At 40.4% G+C, this 16,440-nt stretch overlaps 1 protein-coding gene across 1 annotated transcript; it reads left to right on the plus strand.

The window, feature by feature from the left end:
* Positions 1-2,540: 2,540 nt before the first annotated feature.
* Positions 2,541-16,438, plus strand: LOC127919570 (low-density lipoprotein receptor-related protein 3-like; the record flags this gene model as incomplete). Its single annotated transcript, XM_052503308.1, has 4 exons — positions 2,541-2,702; positions 5,057-5,160; positions 14,677-14,875; positions 16,322-16,438. Coding segments are annotated over 3 exons (438 nt in total), but the record flags the coding sequence as incomplete, so codon positions are not given.
* Between the last annotated feature and the right edge of the window lie 2 nt (positions 16,439-16,440).

Consider the following 16,440-nt stretch of genomic DNA (forward strand, 5'->3'; position numbering starts at 1 on the left):
ACACTGAGGAAGACCACATACTGATCAATATAATATAATATACACACTGAGGAAGACCACATACTGATCAATATAATATAATATACACACTGAGGAAGACCACATACTGATCAATATAATATAATATACACACTGAGAAGACCACATACTGATCAATATAATATAATATAATATACACACTGAGGAAGAGAACATACTGATCAATATAATATAATATAATATACACACTGAGGAAGACAACATACTGATCAATATAATATATTATACACACTGAGGAAGACAACATACTGATCAATATAATATAATATAATATACACACTGAGGAAGACCACATACTGATCAATATAATATAAATTACACACTGAGGAAGACCACATACTGATCAATATAATATAAATTACACACTGAGGAAGACCACATACTGATCAATATAATATAATATACACACTGAGGAAGACCACATACTGATCAATATAATATAATATACACACTGAGGAAGACAACATACTGATCAATATAATATAATATACACACTGAGGAAGACCACATACTGATCAATATAATATAATATACACACTGAGGAAGACCACATACTGATCAATATAATATAATATACACACTGAGGAAGACCACATACTGATCAATATAATATAATATACACACTGAGGAAGACCACATACTGATCAATATAATATAATATACACACTGAGGAAGACCACATACTGATCAATATAATATAATATACACACTGAGGAAGACCACATACTGATCAATATAATATAATATACACACTGAGGAAGACCACATACTGATCAATATAATATAATGTACACACTGAGGAAGACAACATGCTGATCAATATAATATAATATACACACTGAGGAAGACAACATGCTGATCAATATAATATAATATACACACTGAGGAAGACAACATGCTGATCAATATAATATAATATACACACTGAGGAAGACAACATGCTGATCAATATAATATAATATACACACTGAGGAAGACAACATGCTGATCAATATAATATAATATACACACTGAGGAAGACAACATGCTGATCAATATAATATAATATACACACTGAGGAAGACAACATGCTGATCAATATAATATACACACTGAGGAAGACAACATACTGATCAATATAATATAATATACACACTGAGGAAGACAACATGCTGATCAATATAATATAATATACACACTGAGGAAGACAACATGCTGATCAATATAATATAATATACACACTGAGGAAGACAACATGCTGATCAATATAATATAATATACACACTGAGGAAGACAACATGCTGATCAATATAATATACACACTGAGGAAGACAACATACTGATCAATATAATATAATATACACACTGAGGAAGACAACATACTGATCAATATAATATAATATAATATACACACTGAGGAAGACAACATACTGATCAATATAATATAATATAATATACACACTGAGGAAGACAACATACTGATCAATATAATATAATATACACACTGAGGAAGACAACATACTGATCAATATAATATAATATAATATACACACTGAGGAAGACAACATACTGATCAATATAATATAATATACACACTGAGGAAGACAACATACTGATCAATATAATATAATATAATATAATATACACACTGAGGAAGACAACATACTGATCAATATAATATAATATAATATACACACTGAGGAAGACAACATACTGATCAATATAATATAATATAATATACACACTGAGGAAGACAACATACTGATCAATATAATATAATATAATATACACACTGAGGAAGACAACATACTGATCAATATAATATAATATAATATACACACTGAGGAAGACAACATACTGATCAATATAATATAATATAATATACACACTGAGGAAGACCACATACTGATCAATATAATATAATATACACACTGAGGAAGACAACATACTGATCAATATAATATATTATACACACTGAGGAAGACAACATACTGATCAATATAATATAATATAATATACACACTGAGGAAGACCACATACTGATCAATATAATATAAATTACACACTGAGGAAGACCACATACTGATCAATATAATATAAATTACACACTGAGGAAGACCACATACTGATCAATATAATATAATATACACACTGAGGAAGACCACATACTGATCAATATAATATAAATTACACACTGAGGAAGACCACATACTGATCAATATAATATAAATTACACACTGAGGAAGACCACATACTGATCAATATAATATAAATTACACACTGAGGAAGACCACATACTGATCAATATAATATAAATTACACACTGAGGAAGACCACATACTGATCACAACTGTTATGATTGTAAATATACTGCAGTATCTCGCATTCATTAATTCATTCATTCATTCGTTCCAGTGTCCAGACGGTTCTGATGAGAAGAACTGTTATGATTGTAAATATACAGCAGTATCTCTCATTCATTCATTCATTCATTCATTCATTCATTCATTCATTCGTTCCAGTGCCCAGACGGTTCTGATGAGAAGAACTGTTTTGACTGCCAGCCGGGGAACTTCCACTGTGACACCAACCTGTGTATCTTCGAGACGTGGCACTGTGATGGCCAGGAGGACTGCCTGGATGGTAGTGACGAGAGAGACTGTTTGGGAGCTGTACCCAGGAAGGTACTGAAAAACATCATTTGATGAGTGCTTACATTTGTCCTACAGTTGACGTCTGAAGTTTACATACACTCAGGTTGGGGCCATTTAAACTTGTTTTCAACCACTCCACAAATGTCTTGTTAACAAACGATAGTTTTGGCCAGTCAGTTAGGACGTCTACTTTGTACAAGTAATTTTTCCAACAATTGTTTACAGATTATTTCACTTACTAGTAGTAGTATGTTTTATAATGTATTGTATTACTAGTAGTAGTATGTTTTATAATGTATTGTATTACTAGTAGTAGTATGTTTTATAATGTGTTTTATAATGTATTGTATTACTAGTAGTAGTATGTTTATAATGTATTGTATTACTAGTAGTAGTATGTTTTATAATGTGTTTTATAATGTGTTGTATTACTAGTAGTAGTATGTTTTATAATGTATTGTATTACTAGTAGTAGTATGTTTTATAATGTATTGTATTACTAGTAGTAGTGTGTTTTATAATGTATTGTATTACTAGTAGTAGTATGTTTTATAATGTGTTGTATTACTAGTAGTAGTATGTTTATAATGTATTGTATTACAATTAGTAGTGTGTTTATAATGTATTGTATTACTAGTAGTAGTGTGGTTTATAATGTGTTTTATAATGTATTGTATTACTAGTAGTCGTGTGTTTATAGTGTATTGTATTACTAGTAGTAGTATGTTTATAATGTATTATATTACTAGTAGTAGTGTGGTTTATAATGTATTGTATTACTAGTAGTAGTATGTTTTATAATGTGTTGTATTACTAGTAGTAGTATGTTTATAATGTATTGTATTACAAGTAGTAGTGTGTTTATAATGTATTGTATTACTAGTAGTAGTGTGTTTTATAATGTATTGTATTACTAGTAGTAGTATGTTTTATAATGTATTGTATTAAAAGTAGTAGTGTGTTTTATAATGTATGGTATTACTAGTAGTAGTATGTTTATAATGTGTTTTATTACTAGTAGTAGTATGTTTATAATGTATTGTATTACTAGTAGTAGTATGTTTTATAATGTGTTTTATAATGTATTGTATTACTAGTAGTAGTATGGTTTATAATGTGTTGTATTACTAGTAGTAGTGTGTTTTATAATGTATTGTATTACTAGTAGTAGTGTGTTTTATAATGTATTGTATTACTAGTAGTAGTATGTTTTATAATGTGTTTTATAATGTATTGTATTACTAGTAGTAGTATGTTTTATAATGTGTTGTATTACTAGTAGTAGTATGTTTATAATGTATTGTATTACTAGTAGTAGTATGGTTTATAATGTGTTTTATAATGTATTGTATTACTAGTAGTAGTATGGTTTATAATGTATTGTATTACTAGTAGTAGTATGTTTATAATGTATTGTATTACTAGTAGTAGTATGTTTTATAATGTGTTTTATAATGTATTGTATTACTAGTAGTAGTATGTTTTATAATGTATTGTATTACTAGTAGTAGTATGTTTATAATGTATTGTATTACTAGTAGTAGTATGTTTATAATGTGTTTTATAATGTATTGTATTACTAGTAGTAGTGTGTTTTATAATGTATTGTATTACTAGTAGTAGTATGTTTATAATGTATTGTATTACTAGTAGTAGTATGTTTATAATGTATTGTATTACTAGTAGTAGTATGTTTTATAATGTGTTGTATTACTAGTAGTAGTATGGTTTATAGTGTGTTTTATAATGTATTGTATTACTAGTAGTAGTATGGTTTATAATGTATTGTATTACTAGTAGTAGTATGTTTATAATGTATTGTATTACTAGTAGTAGTATGTTTTATAATGTGTTTTATAATGTGTTTTATAATGTATTGTATTACTAGTAGTAGTATGTTTTATAATGTATTGTATTACTAGTAGTAGTATGTTTATAATGTATTGTATTACTAGTAGTAGTATGTTTATAATGTGTTTTATAATGTATTGTATTACTAGTAGTAGTGTGTTTTATAATGTATTGTATTACTAGTAGTAGTATGTTTATAATGTATTGTATTACTACTAGTAGTATGTTTATAATGTATTGTATTACTAGTAGTAGTATGTTTATAATGTATTGTATTACTAGTAGTAGTATGTTTTATAATGTATTGTATTACTAGTAGTAGTATGTTTTATAATGTATTGTATTACTAGTAGTAGTATGTTTTATAATGTATTGTATTACTAGTAGTAGTATGTTTATAATGTATTGTATTACTAGTAGTAGTATGTTTTATAATGTATTGTATTACTAGTAGTAGTATGGTTTATAATATATTGTATTACTAGTAGTAGTATGTTTATAATGTGTTTCATTACTGTCTGTATTGTTTCAAGGTGATCACTGCTGCCCTGATTGGTTCTCTTGTCTGTGGCCTCCTCCTTGTCATCGCTCTGGGCTGTGCCTTCAAACTGTACTCCCTCCGGACAAGAGAGTACAGGTAGGAGGATTTCATCGACCTCTTGTTGTCCCTCCCTCCCTCCCTCCCTCCCTCCCTCCCTCCCTCCCTCCCTCCCTCCCTCCCTCCCTCCCTCCCTCCGATTGGATTTTGAGTTTATTAGCTCCCCCTATTAGCTCCCCCTATTAGCTCCCCCTTTTAGCTCCCCCTATTAGCTCCCCCTTTTAGCTCCCCCTATTAGCTCCCCTATTAGCTCCCCTATTAGCTCCCCCTATTAGCTCCCCCTATTAGCTCCCCCTTGTTTGTAAAGCCGCCCAGTTCCCAGTCACTAATTATTCATCACTAAGTGAGAGAGAGAGAGAGAGAGAGAGAGACAGAGAGAGAGAGAGAGAGAGAGAGAGAGAGAGAGAGAGAGAGAGAGAGAGAGAGAGAGAGAGAGAGAGAGAGAGAGAGAGAGAGAAATAGAGGGGACAAACAGCTTTAATCTGACCCCTGCTATGAATCGGGGTGGCAGGGTAGCCTAGTGGTTAGAGCGTTGGACTAGTAACCGAAAGGTTGCAAGTTCGAATCCCCGAGCTGACAAGGTACAAATCTGTCGTTCTGCCCCTGAACAGGCAGTTAACCCACTGTTCCTAGGCCGTCATTGAAAATAAGAATTTGTTCTTAACTGACTTGCCTAGTAAAATAAAAAATCTAGCCCATTACTGCTGGGTGGTTAGCCGCTACGCTCAGCTCCCATTTCCCGCGGGTGAGCTGTTAGCGTAGCGGTATGCTACTCTGCTGGTGCTATGCTGCTACTCTGCTGCTACTCTGCTGGTACTCTGCTGGTGCTCTGCTGGTGCCCTACTAATCCAGACACTGTGTAAGTCCCTTCAACTCCTCTCAGCTCTGTGTGTGTACGCTGATCAGGCTTGGCCTGGTCCTGCAGTGTGGAACTGTAGAGAGGAGAGAGATGGTAGAGAGAGATGTGGTGGAAGTGGTGTATAATTAGTTAATTGTATCTGTCTGGCTCTGCACAGTCTGACCTGTCATGACTCACTATATCTGCTGATGTGTGAGATAGAGAGAGTTCGCGAGGAGAATACAAATTCCATCTAGACACTGTTGCCCTAGAAAACTTGGCCTAAACATCAGCGCCACAGGTAACTTCCACAAAGCTGTGAACGAGAGACAAGGCAAGAAGGGCCTCCTATGCCGTCAAAAGGACATAAAATTCGACATCCCAGTTAGGATCTGGCTACAAAATACTTGAATCAGTTATAAAACCCATTCATCAGTCATAGAGCCCTTTATGATTGTGAGGTCTGGGGTCCGCTCACCAACCAAGACTTTACAATATGGGACAAACACCAAAGTGAGACTCTGCAGAGTTCTGCAAAAATATCCTCCGTCTACAATGTAAAACACCAAATAATGCAGAGCAGAAAAGTACTGTTAAATTCTACAACCACCTAAAAGGAAGTGATTCCCAAACCTTCAACCTTCAACCTTCAAACCACAAAATGAGGTGGAAACTGAGCTGCACTTCCTAACCTCCTGCCCAATGTATGACCATATTAGAGAGACATATTTCCCCCAGATCACACAGATCCACAAAAAACTCCCATACCTACTGGGTGAAATTCCACAGTGTGACATCACAGCAGCAAGATTTGTGACCTGTTGCCACGAGAAAAGGGCAACCAGTGAAGAACAAACACCATTGTAAATACAACCCATATTTATGCTTATTTATTTTTATCTTGTGTCCTTTAATTATTTGTACATTGTGTGTATATATATATATATATATATATATATATATATATATATATATATATATATATATATATATATATATATATATATATATATATATATATATAATATGACATTTGTAATGTCTTTACTGTTTTGAAACTGTTGTATGTGTAATGTTTACTGTTAATTTTTGTTGTTTTTCACTTTATATATTCACTTTGTATGTTGTCTACCTCACTTGCTTTGGCAATGTTAACACATGTTTCCCATGCCAATAAAGCCCTTGAATTGAATTGAATTGAGAGAGAGGGAGAGAGGAGAGAGAGAGGAGAGAGAGAAAGAGAGGAGAGAGAGAGAGAGGAGAGAGAGAGGAGAGAGAGAGAGGAGAGAGAGAGAGAGAGAGGGAGAGAGAGAGACAGAGACAGAGAGAGACAGAGACAGAGACAGAGACAGAGAGAGAGAGAGAGAGAGAGAGAGAGAGAGAGAGAGACAGAGACAGAGACAGAGAGACAGAGACAGAGACAGAGACACAGAGACAGAGACAGAGGGAGAGACAGAGAGAGAGAGAGAGACAGAGACAGAGACAGAGACAGAGACAGGGAGACAGAGAGAGAGAGAGAGAGAGAGAGAGGATGTTTTGTGGTTCTGTAATGATTTCCTATAATAGTGTTTTCCCAGGTTCCAGTCCCTCAGAGGTTACAGTTATAGCATTTGTCCCAAATGACAACCTATTCACTCTTTAGTGCACTACTTTTGACCAGGGCCCATAGGCACTATTTAGAAGAATAGGGTGCCATTTGGGATGCTGACGTATAAAGGTCAGAGGTCAAAAGGCTGTGCACCCGTTATCTTCCCCCCCTGGGTTTATTACTAATCTGTTGACAGAGAGGGAAGAGGAAGCGAGACATTCCACTATTCTTCTGGTTCATATACAGTCAGTGAACTAAGCAGACCAGACCCCCCAAATTCATTGGTGTCTATGGGAGCCCCTTAAGCAGACCAGACCCAGCTGCTAATTCATTGGTGTCTATGGGAGAGCCCTTAAGCAGACCAGACCCCAGCTGCTAGTTCATTGGTGTCTATGGGAGAGCTCTACAGACCAGACCCCAGCTGCTAGTTCATTGGTGTCTATGGGAGAGCCCCTTAAAGCAGACCAGACCCTAGCCAAGCAATTCATTGGTGTCTATGGGAGAGCCCCTTAAAGCAGACCAGACCTCAGCTGCTAATTCATTGGTGTCTATGGGAGAGCCCCTTAAAGCAGACCAGACCCCAGCTGCTAATTCATTGAATTCATTGGTGTCTATGGGAGAGCCCCTTAAAGCAGACCAGACCCCAGCTGCTAATTCATTGGTGTCTATGGGAGAGCCCCTTAAAGCAGACCAGACCTCAGCTGCTAATTCATTGAATTCATTGGTGTCTATGGGAGAGCCCCTTAAAGCAGACCAGACCCCAGCTGCTAATTCATTGGTGTCTATGGGAGAGCCCCTTAAAGCAGACCAGACCTCAGCTGCTAATTCATTGAATTCATTGGTGTCTATGGGAGAGCCCTTAAAGCAGACCAGACCCCAGCTGCTAATTCATTGGTGTCTATGGGAGAGCCCCTTAAAGCAGACCAGACCTCAGCTGCTAATTCATTGAATTCATTGGTGTCTATGGGAGAGCCCCTTAAGCAGTTTTTTTTATTTCACCTTTATTTAACCAGGTAGGCTAGTTGAGAACAAGTTCTCATTTGCAACTGCGACCTGGCCAAGATAAAGCATAGCAGTGTGAACAGACAACACAGAGTTACACATGGAGTAAACAATTAACTAGTCAATAACACAGTAGAAAAAAAAATGGGCAATCTATATACAATGTGTGCAAAAGGCATGAGGAGGTAGGCGAATAATACAATTTTGCAGATTAACACTGGAGTGATAAATGATCAGATGGGCATGTACAGGTAGAGATATTGGTGATATTGGTGTGCAAAAGAGCAGAAAAGTAAATAAATAAAAACAGTATAAAAACAGTATGGGAATGAGGCAGGTGAATAAGGGTGAGCTATTTACCTATAGACTATGTACAGCTGCAGCGATCGGTTAGCTGCTCGGATAGCTGATGTTTGAAGTTGGTGAGGAGATAAAAGTCTCAACTTCAGCGATTTTTACAATTCGTTCCAGTCACAGGCAGCAGAGTACTGGAACGAAGGCGGCCAAATGAGGTGTTGGCTTTAGGGATGATCAGTGAGATACACCTGCTGGAGCGCGTGCTACGGATGGGTGTTGCCATCGTGACCAGTGAACTGAGATAAGGCGGAGCTTTACCTAGCATGGACTTGTAAATGACCTGGAGCCAGTGGGTCTGGCGACGAATATGTAGTGAGGGCCAGCCGACTAGAGCATACAAGTCGCAGTGGTGGGTGGTATAAGGTGCTTTAGTGACAAAACGGATGGCACTGTGATAGACTGCATCCAGTTTGCTGAGTAGAGTGTTGGAAGCCATTTTGTAGATGACATCGCCGAAGTCGAGGATCGGTAGGATAGTCAGTTTTACTAGGGTAAGCTTGGCAGCGTGAGTGAAGGAGGCTTTGTTGCGGAATAGAAAGCCGACTCTGGATTTGATTTTTGATTGGAGATGTTTGATGTGAGTCTGGAAGGAGAGTTTGCAGTCTAGCCAGACACCTAGGTACTTATAGATGTCCACATATTCAAGGTTGGAACCATCCAGGGTGGTGATGCTAGTCGGGCATGCAGGTGCAGGCAGCGATCGGTTGAAAAGCATGCATTTGGTTTTACTCGCGTTTAAGAGCAGTTGGAGGCCACGGAAGGAGTGCTGTATGGCATTGAAGCTCGTTTGGAGGTTTGATAGCACAGTGTCCAATGACGGGCCGAAAGTATATAGAATGGTGTCGTCTGCGTAGAGGTGGATCAGGGAATCGCCCGCAGCAAGAGCAACATCATTGATATATACAGAGAAAAGAGTCGGCCCGAGAATTGAACCCTGTGGCACCCCCATAGAGACTGCCAGAGGACCGGACAGCATGCCCTCTGATTTGACACACTGAACTCTGTCTGCAAAGTAATTGGTGAACCAGGCAAGGCAGTCATCCGAAAAACCGAGGCTGTTGAGTCTGCCGATAAGAATTTGGTGATTGACAGAGTCGAAAGCCTTGGCGAGGTCGATGAAGACGGCTGCACAGTACTGTCTTTTATCGATGGCGGTTATGATATCATTTAGTACCTTGAGTGTGGCTGAGGTGCACCCGTGACCGGCTCGGAAACCAGATTGCACAGCGGAGAAGGTACGGTGGGATTCGAGATGGTCAGTGACCTGTTTGTTGACTTGGCTTTCGAAGACCTTAGATAGGCAGGGCAGGATGGATATAGGTCTATAGCAGTTTGGGTCCAGGGTGTCTCCTCCTTTGAAGAGGGGATGACTGCGGCAGCTTTCCAATCCTTGGGGATCTCAGACGATATGAAAGAGAGGTTGAACAGGCTGGTGATAGGGGTTGCGACAATGGCGGCAGATAGTTTCAGAAATAGCGGGTCCAGATTGTCAAGCCCAGCTGATTTGTACGGGTCCAGGTTTTGCAGCTCTTTCAGAACATCTGCTATCTGGATTTGGGTAAAGGAGAACCTGGAGAGGCTTGGGTGAGGAACTACGGGGGGCGGAGCTGTTGGCCGAGGTTGGAGTAGCCAGGCGGAAGGCATGGCCAGCCGTTGAGAAGTGCTTATTGAAGTTTTCGATAATCATGGATTTATCGGTGGAGACCGTGTTTCCTAGCCTCAGTGCAGTGGGCAGCTGAGAGGAGGTGCTCTTGTTCTCCATGGACTTCACAGTGTCCCAGAACTTTTTGGAGTTGGAGCTACAGGATGCAAACTTTTGCCTGAAGAAGCTGGCCTTAGCTTTCCTGACTGACTGCGTGTATTGGTTCCTGACTTCCCTGAACAGTTGCATATCACGGGGCTATTCGATGCTATTGCAGTCCGCCACAGGATGTTTTTGTGCTGGTCGAGGGCAGTCAGGTCTGGGGTGAACCAAGGGCTGTATCTGTTCTTGGTTCTGCATTTTTGACGGAGCATGCTTATCCAAAATGGTGAGGAAGTTACTTTTAAAGAATGACCAGGCATCCTCAACTGACGGGATGAGGTCAATGTCCTTCCAGGATACGGGCCAGGTCGATTAGAAAGGCCTGCTCACAGAAGTGTTTTAGGGAGCGTTTGACAGTGATGAGGGTGGTCGTTTGACTGCGGCTCCGTGGCGGATACAGGCGATGAGGCAGTGATCGCTGAGATCCTGGTTGAAGACAGCGGAGGTATATTTGGAGGGCCAGTTGGTCAGGATGGCGTCTATGAGGGTGCCCTTGTTTACAGAGTTAGGGTTGTACCTGGTGGGTTCCTTGATGATTTGCGTGAGATTGAGGGCATCTAGCTTAGATTGTAGGACTGCCGGGGTGTTAAGCATATCCCAGTTTAGGTCACCTAACAGGACAAACTCTGAAGCTAGATTGGGGGCGATCAATTCACAAATGGTGTCCAGGGCACAGCTGGGAGCTGACGGGGGTCGGTAGCAGGCGGCAACAGTGAGAGACTTGTTTCTGGAGAGAGTAATTTTCAAAATTAGTAGTTCAAACTGTTTGGGTATGGACCTGGAAAGTATGACATTACTTTGCAGGCTATCTCTGCAGTAGACTGCGACTCCGCCCCCTTTGGCAGTTCTATCTTGACGGAAGATGTTATAGTTGGGTATGGAAATCTCTGAATTTTTGGTGGCCTTCCTGAGCCAGGATTCAGACACGGCAAGGACATCAGGGTTAGCAGAGTGTGCTAAAGCAGTGAGTAAAACAAACTTAGGGAGGAGGCTTCTGATGTTGACATGCATAAAACCAAGACTTTTCGATCACAGAAGTCAACAAATGAGGGTACCTGGGGACATGCAGGGCCTGGGTTTACCTCCACATCACCCGCGGAACAGAGAAGGAGTAGTATGAGGGTGCGGCTAAAGGCTATCAAAACTGGTCGCCTAGAGCGTTGGGGGCAGAGGATAAGAGGAGCAGGTTTCTGGGCATGGTAGAATATATTCAGGGCATAATGCGCAGACAGGGGTATGGTGGGGTGCGGGTACAGCGGAGGTAAGCCCAGGCACTGGGTGATGATGAGAGAGGTTGTATCTCTGGACATGCTGGTTGTAATGGGTGAGGTCACCGCATGTGTGGGGGTGGGACAAAGGAGGTAACAGGGGTATGCAGAGTGGATCTAGGGGCTCCATTGTGAACTAAAACAATGATAACTAACCTGAACAACAGTATACAAGGCATATTGACATTTGGGAGAGACATACAGCGAGGTATACAGTAATCACAGGTGTTGAATTGGGAAAGCTAGCTAAAAACAGTAGGCGAGGCTAATCAGCTAGCACAACAAACAGCAGGTAAAATGGCGTTGACTAGGCAACTGGGTCGACAGATAAAACAAACAAGCAGAATGGAGTACCGTGATTAATGGACAGTCCAGCGTGCGTCAGCTATGTAGCCAAGAGATCAGTGTCCAGGGGGCAGCGGTGGATGGGCAGGGAAGCTGGGCTGGCGAGTGTTATCCAGGTTTAAAAAAAAAACTAACAATGACTAAATAGCTTGTAGCTAGTTAGCTGGTTAGCGTCTGGAGGTTCTTGAGTGTGTCATAAAAATAAAATAAAAATTAAAGGTGATAGCGATTCCGTATCACAGTGGGTGAAGCAGGTTTCCGGAAGGTATAAACAAAAAATAAAAATCAAGAGAGATAGAAAGTAAATGGGTTCAGAGTGTTTAGAACGCAGTGAGCCAGATGGTTAGCAGGCCTGTGCTAACAAGCTAACAGTTCGTAGGCCCGGGCTAGACAAGCTAACCGTTAGCAGGCCGAATTAGCAAGCAGGGAGATAGCGAGGGCTAGAGAGCTAACCTTTGGGGACGTCGCGATGGGGTGAGTCTGTTTATTCCTCTTCTTGCGGTGACATCGACAGACCGGTTGTGGGCCCGGGTAATTGTAGCCCAGGATTATGCTACAGGAGCTCTAATGCGCTGGGTGAGCTGGAGACACAGCGTTTCAGAAAGCTCGCGGGCCTTGGCCAGCAGATGGATCTTTGGCGATGTCGCAACGAAAAAGCCTGTTGAAACCACCTCGGACGATTATGTCGGCGGACCAGTCGTGATGGATCGGCGGGGCTCCGTGTCGGCAGTAAAGGGTCCAGGCCAATTGGCAAAAGAGGTATTGTTGGGCCTCTTCGGCTAGTCGGGAGATGGGCTTAGCTCAAGGCTAACTGTAGCTTGTTTTGGGACAGAGACGTTAGCCAGGAGTAGCCACTCGGATTGCAGCTAGCTAGTTGCGATGATCCGGTGTAAAGGTTCAGAGCTTGCGGTAGGAATCCGGAGATGTGGTAGAGAAAGAGCAGTCTGATATGCTCTGGGTTGATGTCGCGCTGGTGTCCTAGTTAGCTTTGAAGACCGCTAGCAATGGCTAACTGAGTAGTAGCTAGTTAGCTGGCTAGCTTCTGACGGTTCTAAAGTAAAGTATAGAAAAAGCAGATCCGTACCACATTGGGTGATGCGGGTTGCAGGAGAGTATATTCAGCTCTAGTTTGAAAGTGAGATTAAAATATGTACGAAATATATACAGAAAAAAAAAAAAAAAAAAAAAAAAAAAAAAAAAAAAAAAAAACTATATTTACACTAGACAGGACGGGACAAGACAAAACACACGTCCGATTGCTTAAGCAGACCAGAACAGATCTTCTTTATTCATTTTTTAAACAGCCGGAGTGGGACATCTTCATTCATCCACCATCTTTGATATTGATTGACTGTCACCCCTTTAGTGAAGGATGTGAAGCTAGAATACCAAATCAAATGTATTTATTTTATTTATTTAACCAGGCAAGTCAGTTAAAAACAAATTCTTCTTATTATTCTTATTTTCAATGACGGCCTAGGAACAGTGGGTTAACTGTCTGTTCAGGGGCAGAGCGACAGATTTGTACCTTGTCAGCTCGGGGTTTGAACTCGTAACCTTCGATTCTGAGCCCAGCAGCTCCTAACCACTAGGCTACCCTGCCACCCTTCTTACAACAGCTGATATCTCAAAGTGCTGTACAGAAACACAGCCTAAAACTGAGCAGCAAGCAATGCAGGTGTAGAAGCACGGTGGCTAGGAAAAACTCCTAGAAAACCAAAAAACCTTAGGAAGAAACCTAGAGAGGAACCAGGCTATGTGGGGTGGCCAGTCCTCTTCTGGCTGTGCCGGGTGGAGATTATAACAGAACATGGCCAAGATGTTCAAATGTTCATAGATGACCAGCAGGGTCAAATAATACTAATCACAGGCAGAACAGTTGAAACTGGACAGCATGGCCAGGTGGACCGGGGACAGCAACGAGTCATCATGTCAGGTAGTCCTGGGGCATGGTCCTAGGGCTCAGGTCCTCCGAGAGAAAGAGAGAAAGAAAGAAAGAGAGAAAGAGAGAATTAGAGAGAGCATATTTAAATTCACACGGGACACCGGATAGGACAGGAGAAGTAATCCAGATATAACAAACTGACCCTAGCCCCCCTGCAGCATAAATACTGGAGGCTGAGACAGGAGAATTACTCCAGATATAACAAACTGACCCTAGCCCCCGACACATAAACTACTGCAGCATAAATACTGGAGGCTGAGACACGTGGGGTCAGGAGACACTCATATCTCTCTCTCTCTCTCCCTCTCTCTCTCCCACTCTCTCTCCCTCTCTCTCTCTCTCTCTCTCTCTCTCTCTCTCTCTCCTCTCTCTCTCACTCTCTCTCTCTCTCTCTCTCTCTCTCCTAAGAGCATTTGAGACCCAGATGACCCGTCTGGAGGCGGAGTTTGTTCAGAGAGAGGCTCCGCCCTCCTATGGTCAGCTGATCGCCCAGGGCCTCATCCCTCCGGTGGAGGACTTCCCTGTGTACAACCCCACTCAGGTAACGTCTGGTTTCACTGCTACAGTCTCTGTATTATAGATACATTATCATTACAACCCCACTCAGGTAACGTCTGGTTTCACTGCTACAGTCTCTGTATTATAGATACATTATCATTACAACCCCACTCAGGTAACGTCTGGTTTCACTGCTACAGTCTCTGTAGTATAGATACATTATCATTACAACCCCACTCAGGTAACGTCTGGTTTCACTGCTACAGTCTCTGTATTATAGATACATTATCATTACAACCCCCACTCAGGTAACGTCTGGGTTTCACTGCTACAGTCTCTGTATTATAGATACATTATCATTACAGCCCCACTCAGGTAACGTCTGGTTTCCTGCTACAGTCTCTGTATTATAGATACATTATCATTACAACCCCACTCAGGTAACGTCTGGTTTCACTGCTACAGTCTCTGTATTATAGATACATTATCATTACAACCCCACTCAGGTAACGTCTGGTTTCACTGCTACAGTCTCTGTAGTATAGATACATTATCATTAGCCCCACTCCAGGTAGCGTCTGGTTTCACTGCTACAGTGTATTATGAATTACATTGTGTTCCTGGCCTCAGGTAGCGTCTGGTTCACTTGCCATTCTCATATTATAGATGCATTGTCATTACAACCCCAGTCAGGGTAACGTCTGGTTTCCTGCTACAGTCTCTGTATTATAGATACATTATCATTTACAACCCCACTCAGGTAGCGTCTGGTTTCACTGCTACAGTCTCTGTATTATAGATACATTATCATTACAACCCCACTCAGGTAACGTCTGGTTTCACTGCTACAGTCTCTGTATTATAGATGCATTATCATTACAACCCCACTCAGGTAACGTCTGGTTTCACTGCTACAGTCTCTGTATTATAGATACATTATCATTACAACCCCACTCAGGTAACGTCTGGTTTCACTGCTACAGTCTCTGTATTATAGATACATTATCATTACAACCCCACTCAGGTAACGTCTGGTTTCACTGCTACAGTCTCTGTATTATAGATACATTATCATTACAACCCCACTCAGGTAACGTCTGGTTTCACTGCTACAGTCTCTGTATTATAGATACATTATCATTACAACCCCACTCAGGTAACGTCTGGTTTCACTGCTACAGTCTCTGTATTATAGATACATTATCATTACAACCCCACTCAGGTAACGTCTGGTTTCACTGCTACAGTCTCTGTATTATAGATACATTATCATTACAACCCCACTCAGGTAACGTCTGGTTTCACTGCTACAGTCTCTGTATTATAGATACATTATCATTACAACCCCACTCAGGTAACGTCTGGTTTCACTGCTACAGTCTCCTGTATTATAGATACATTATCATTACAACCCCACTCAGGTAACGTCTGGTTTCACTGCTACAGTCTCCTGTATTATAGATACATTATCATTACAACCCCACTCAGGTAACGTCTGGTTTCACTGCTACAGTCTCCGTATTATAGATACATTATCATTACAACCCCACTCCAGGTAACGTCTGGTTTCACTGCTACAGTCTCTGTATTATAGATACATTATCATTACAACCCCACTCAGGTAACGTCTGGTTTCACTGCTACAGTCTCTGTATTATAGATACATTATCATTA

This window comes from Oncorhynchus keta, unplaced genomic scaffold (genome assembly GCF_023373465.1).
Source record: "Oncorhynchus keta strain PuntledgeMale-10-30-2019 unplaced genomic scaffold, Oket_V2 Un_contig_1710_pilon_pilon, whole genome shotgun sequence".
Classification (NCBI taxonomy): Eukaryota; Metazoa; Chordata; class Actinopteri; order Salmoniformes; family Salmonidae; genus Oncorhynchus; species Oncorhynchus keta.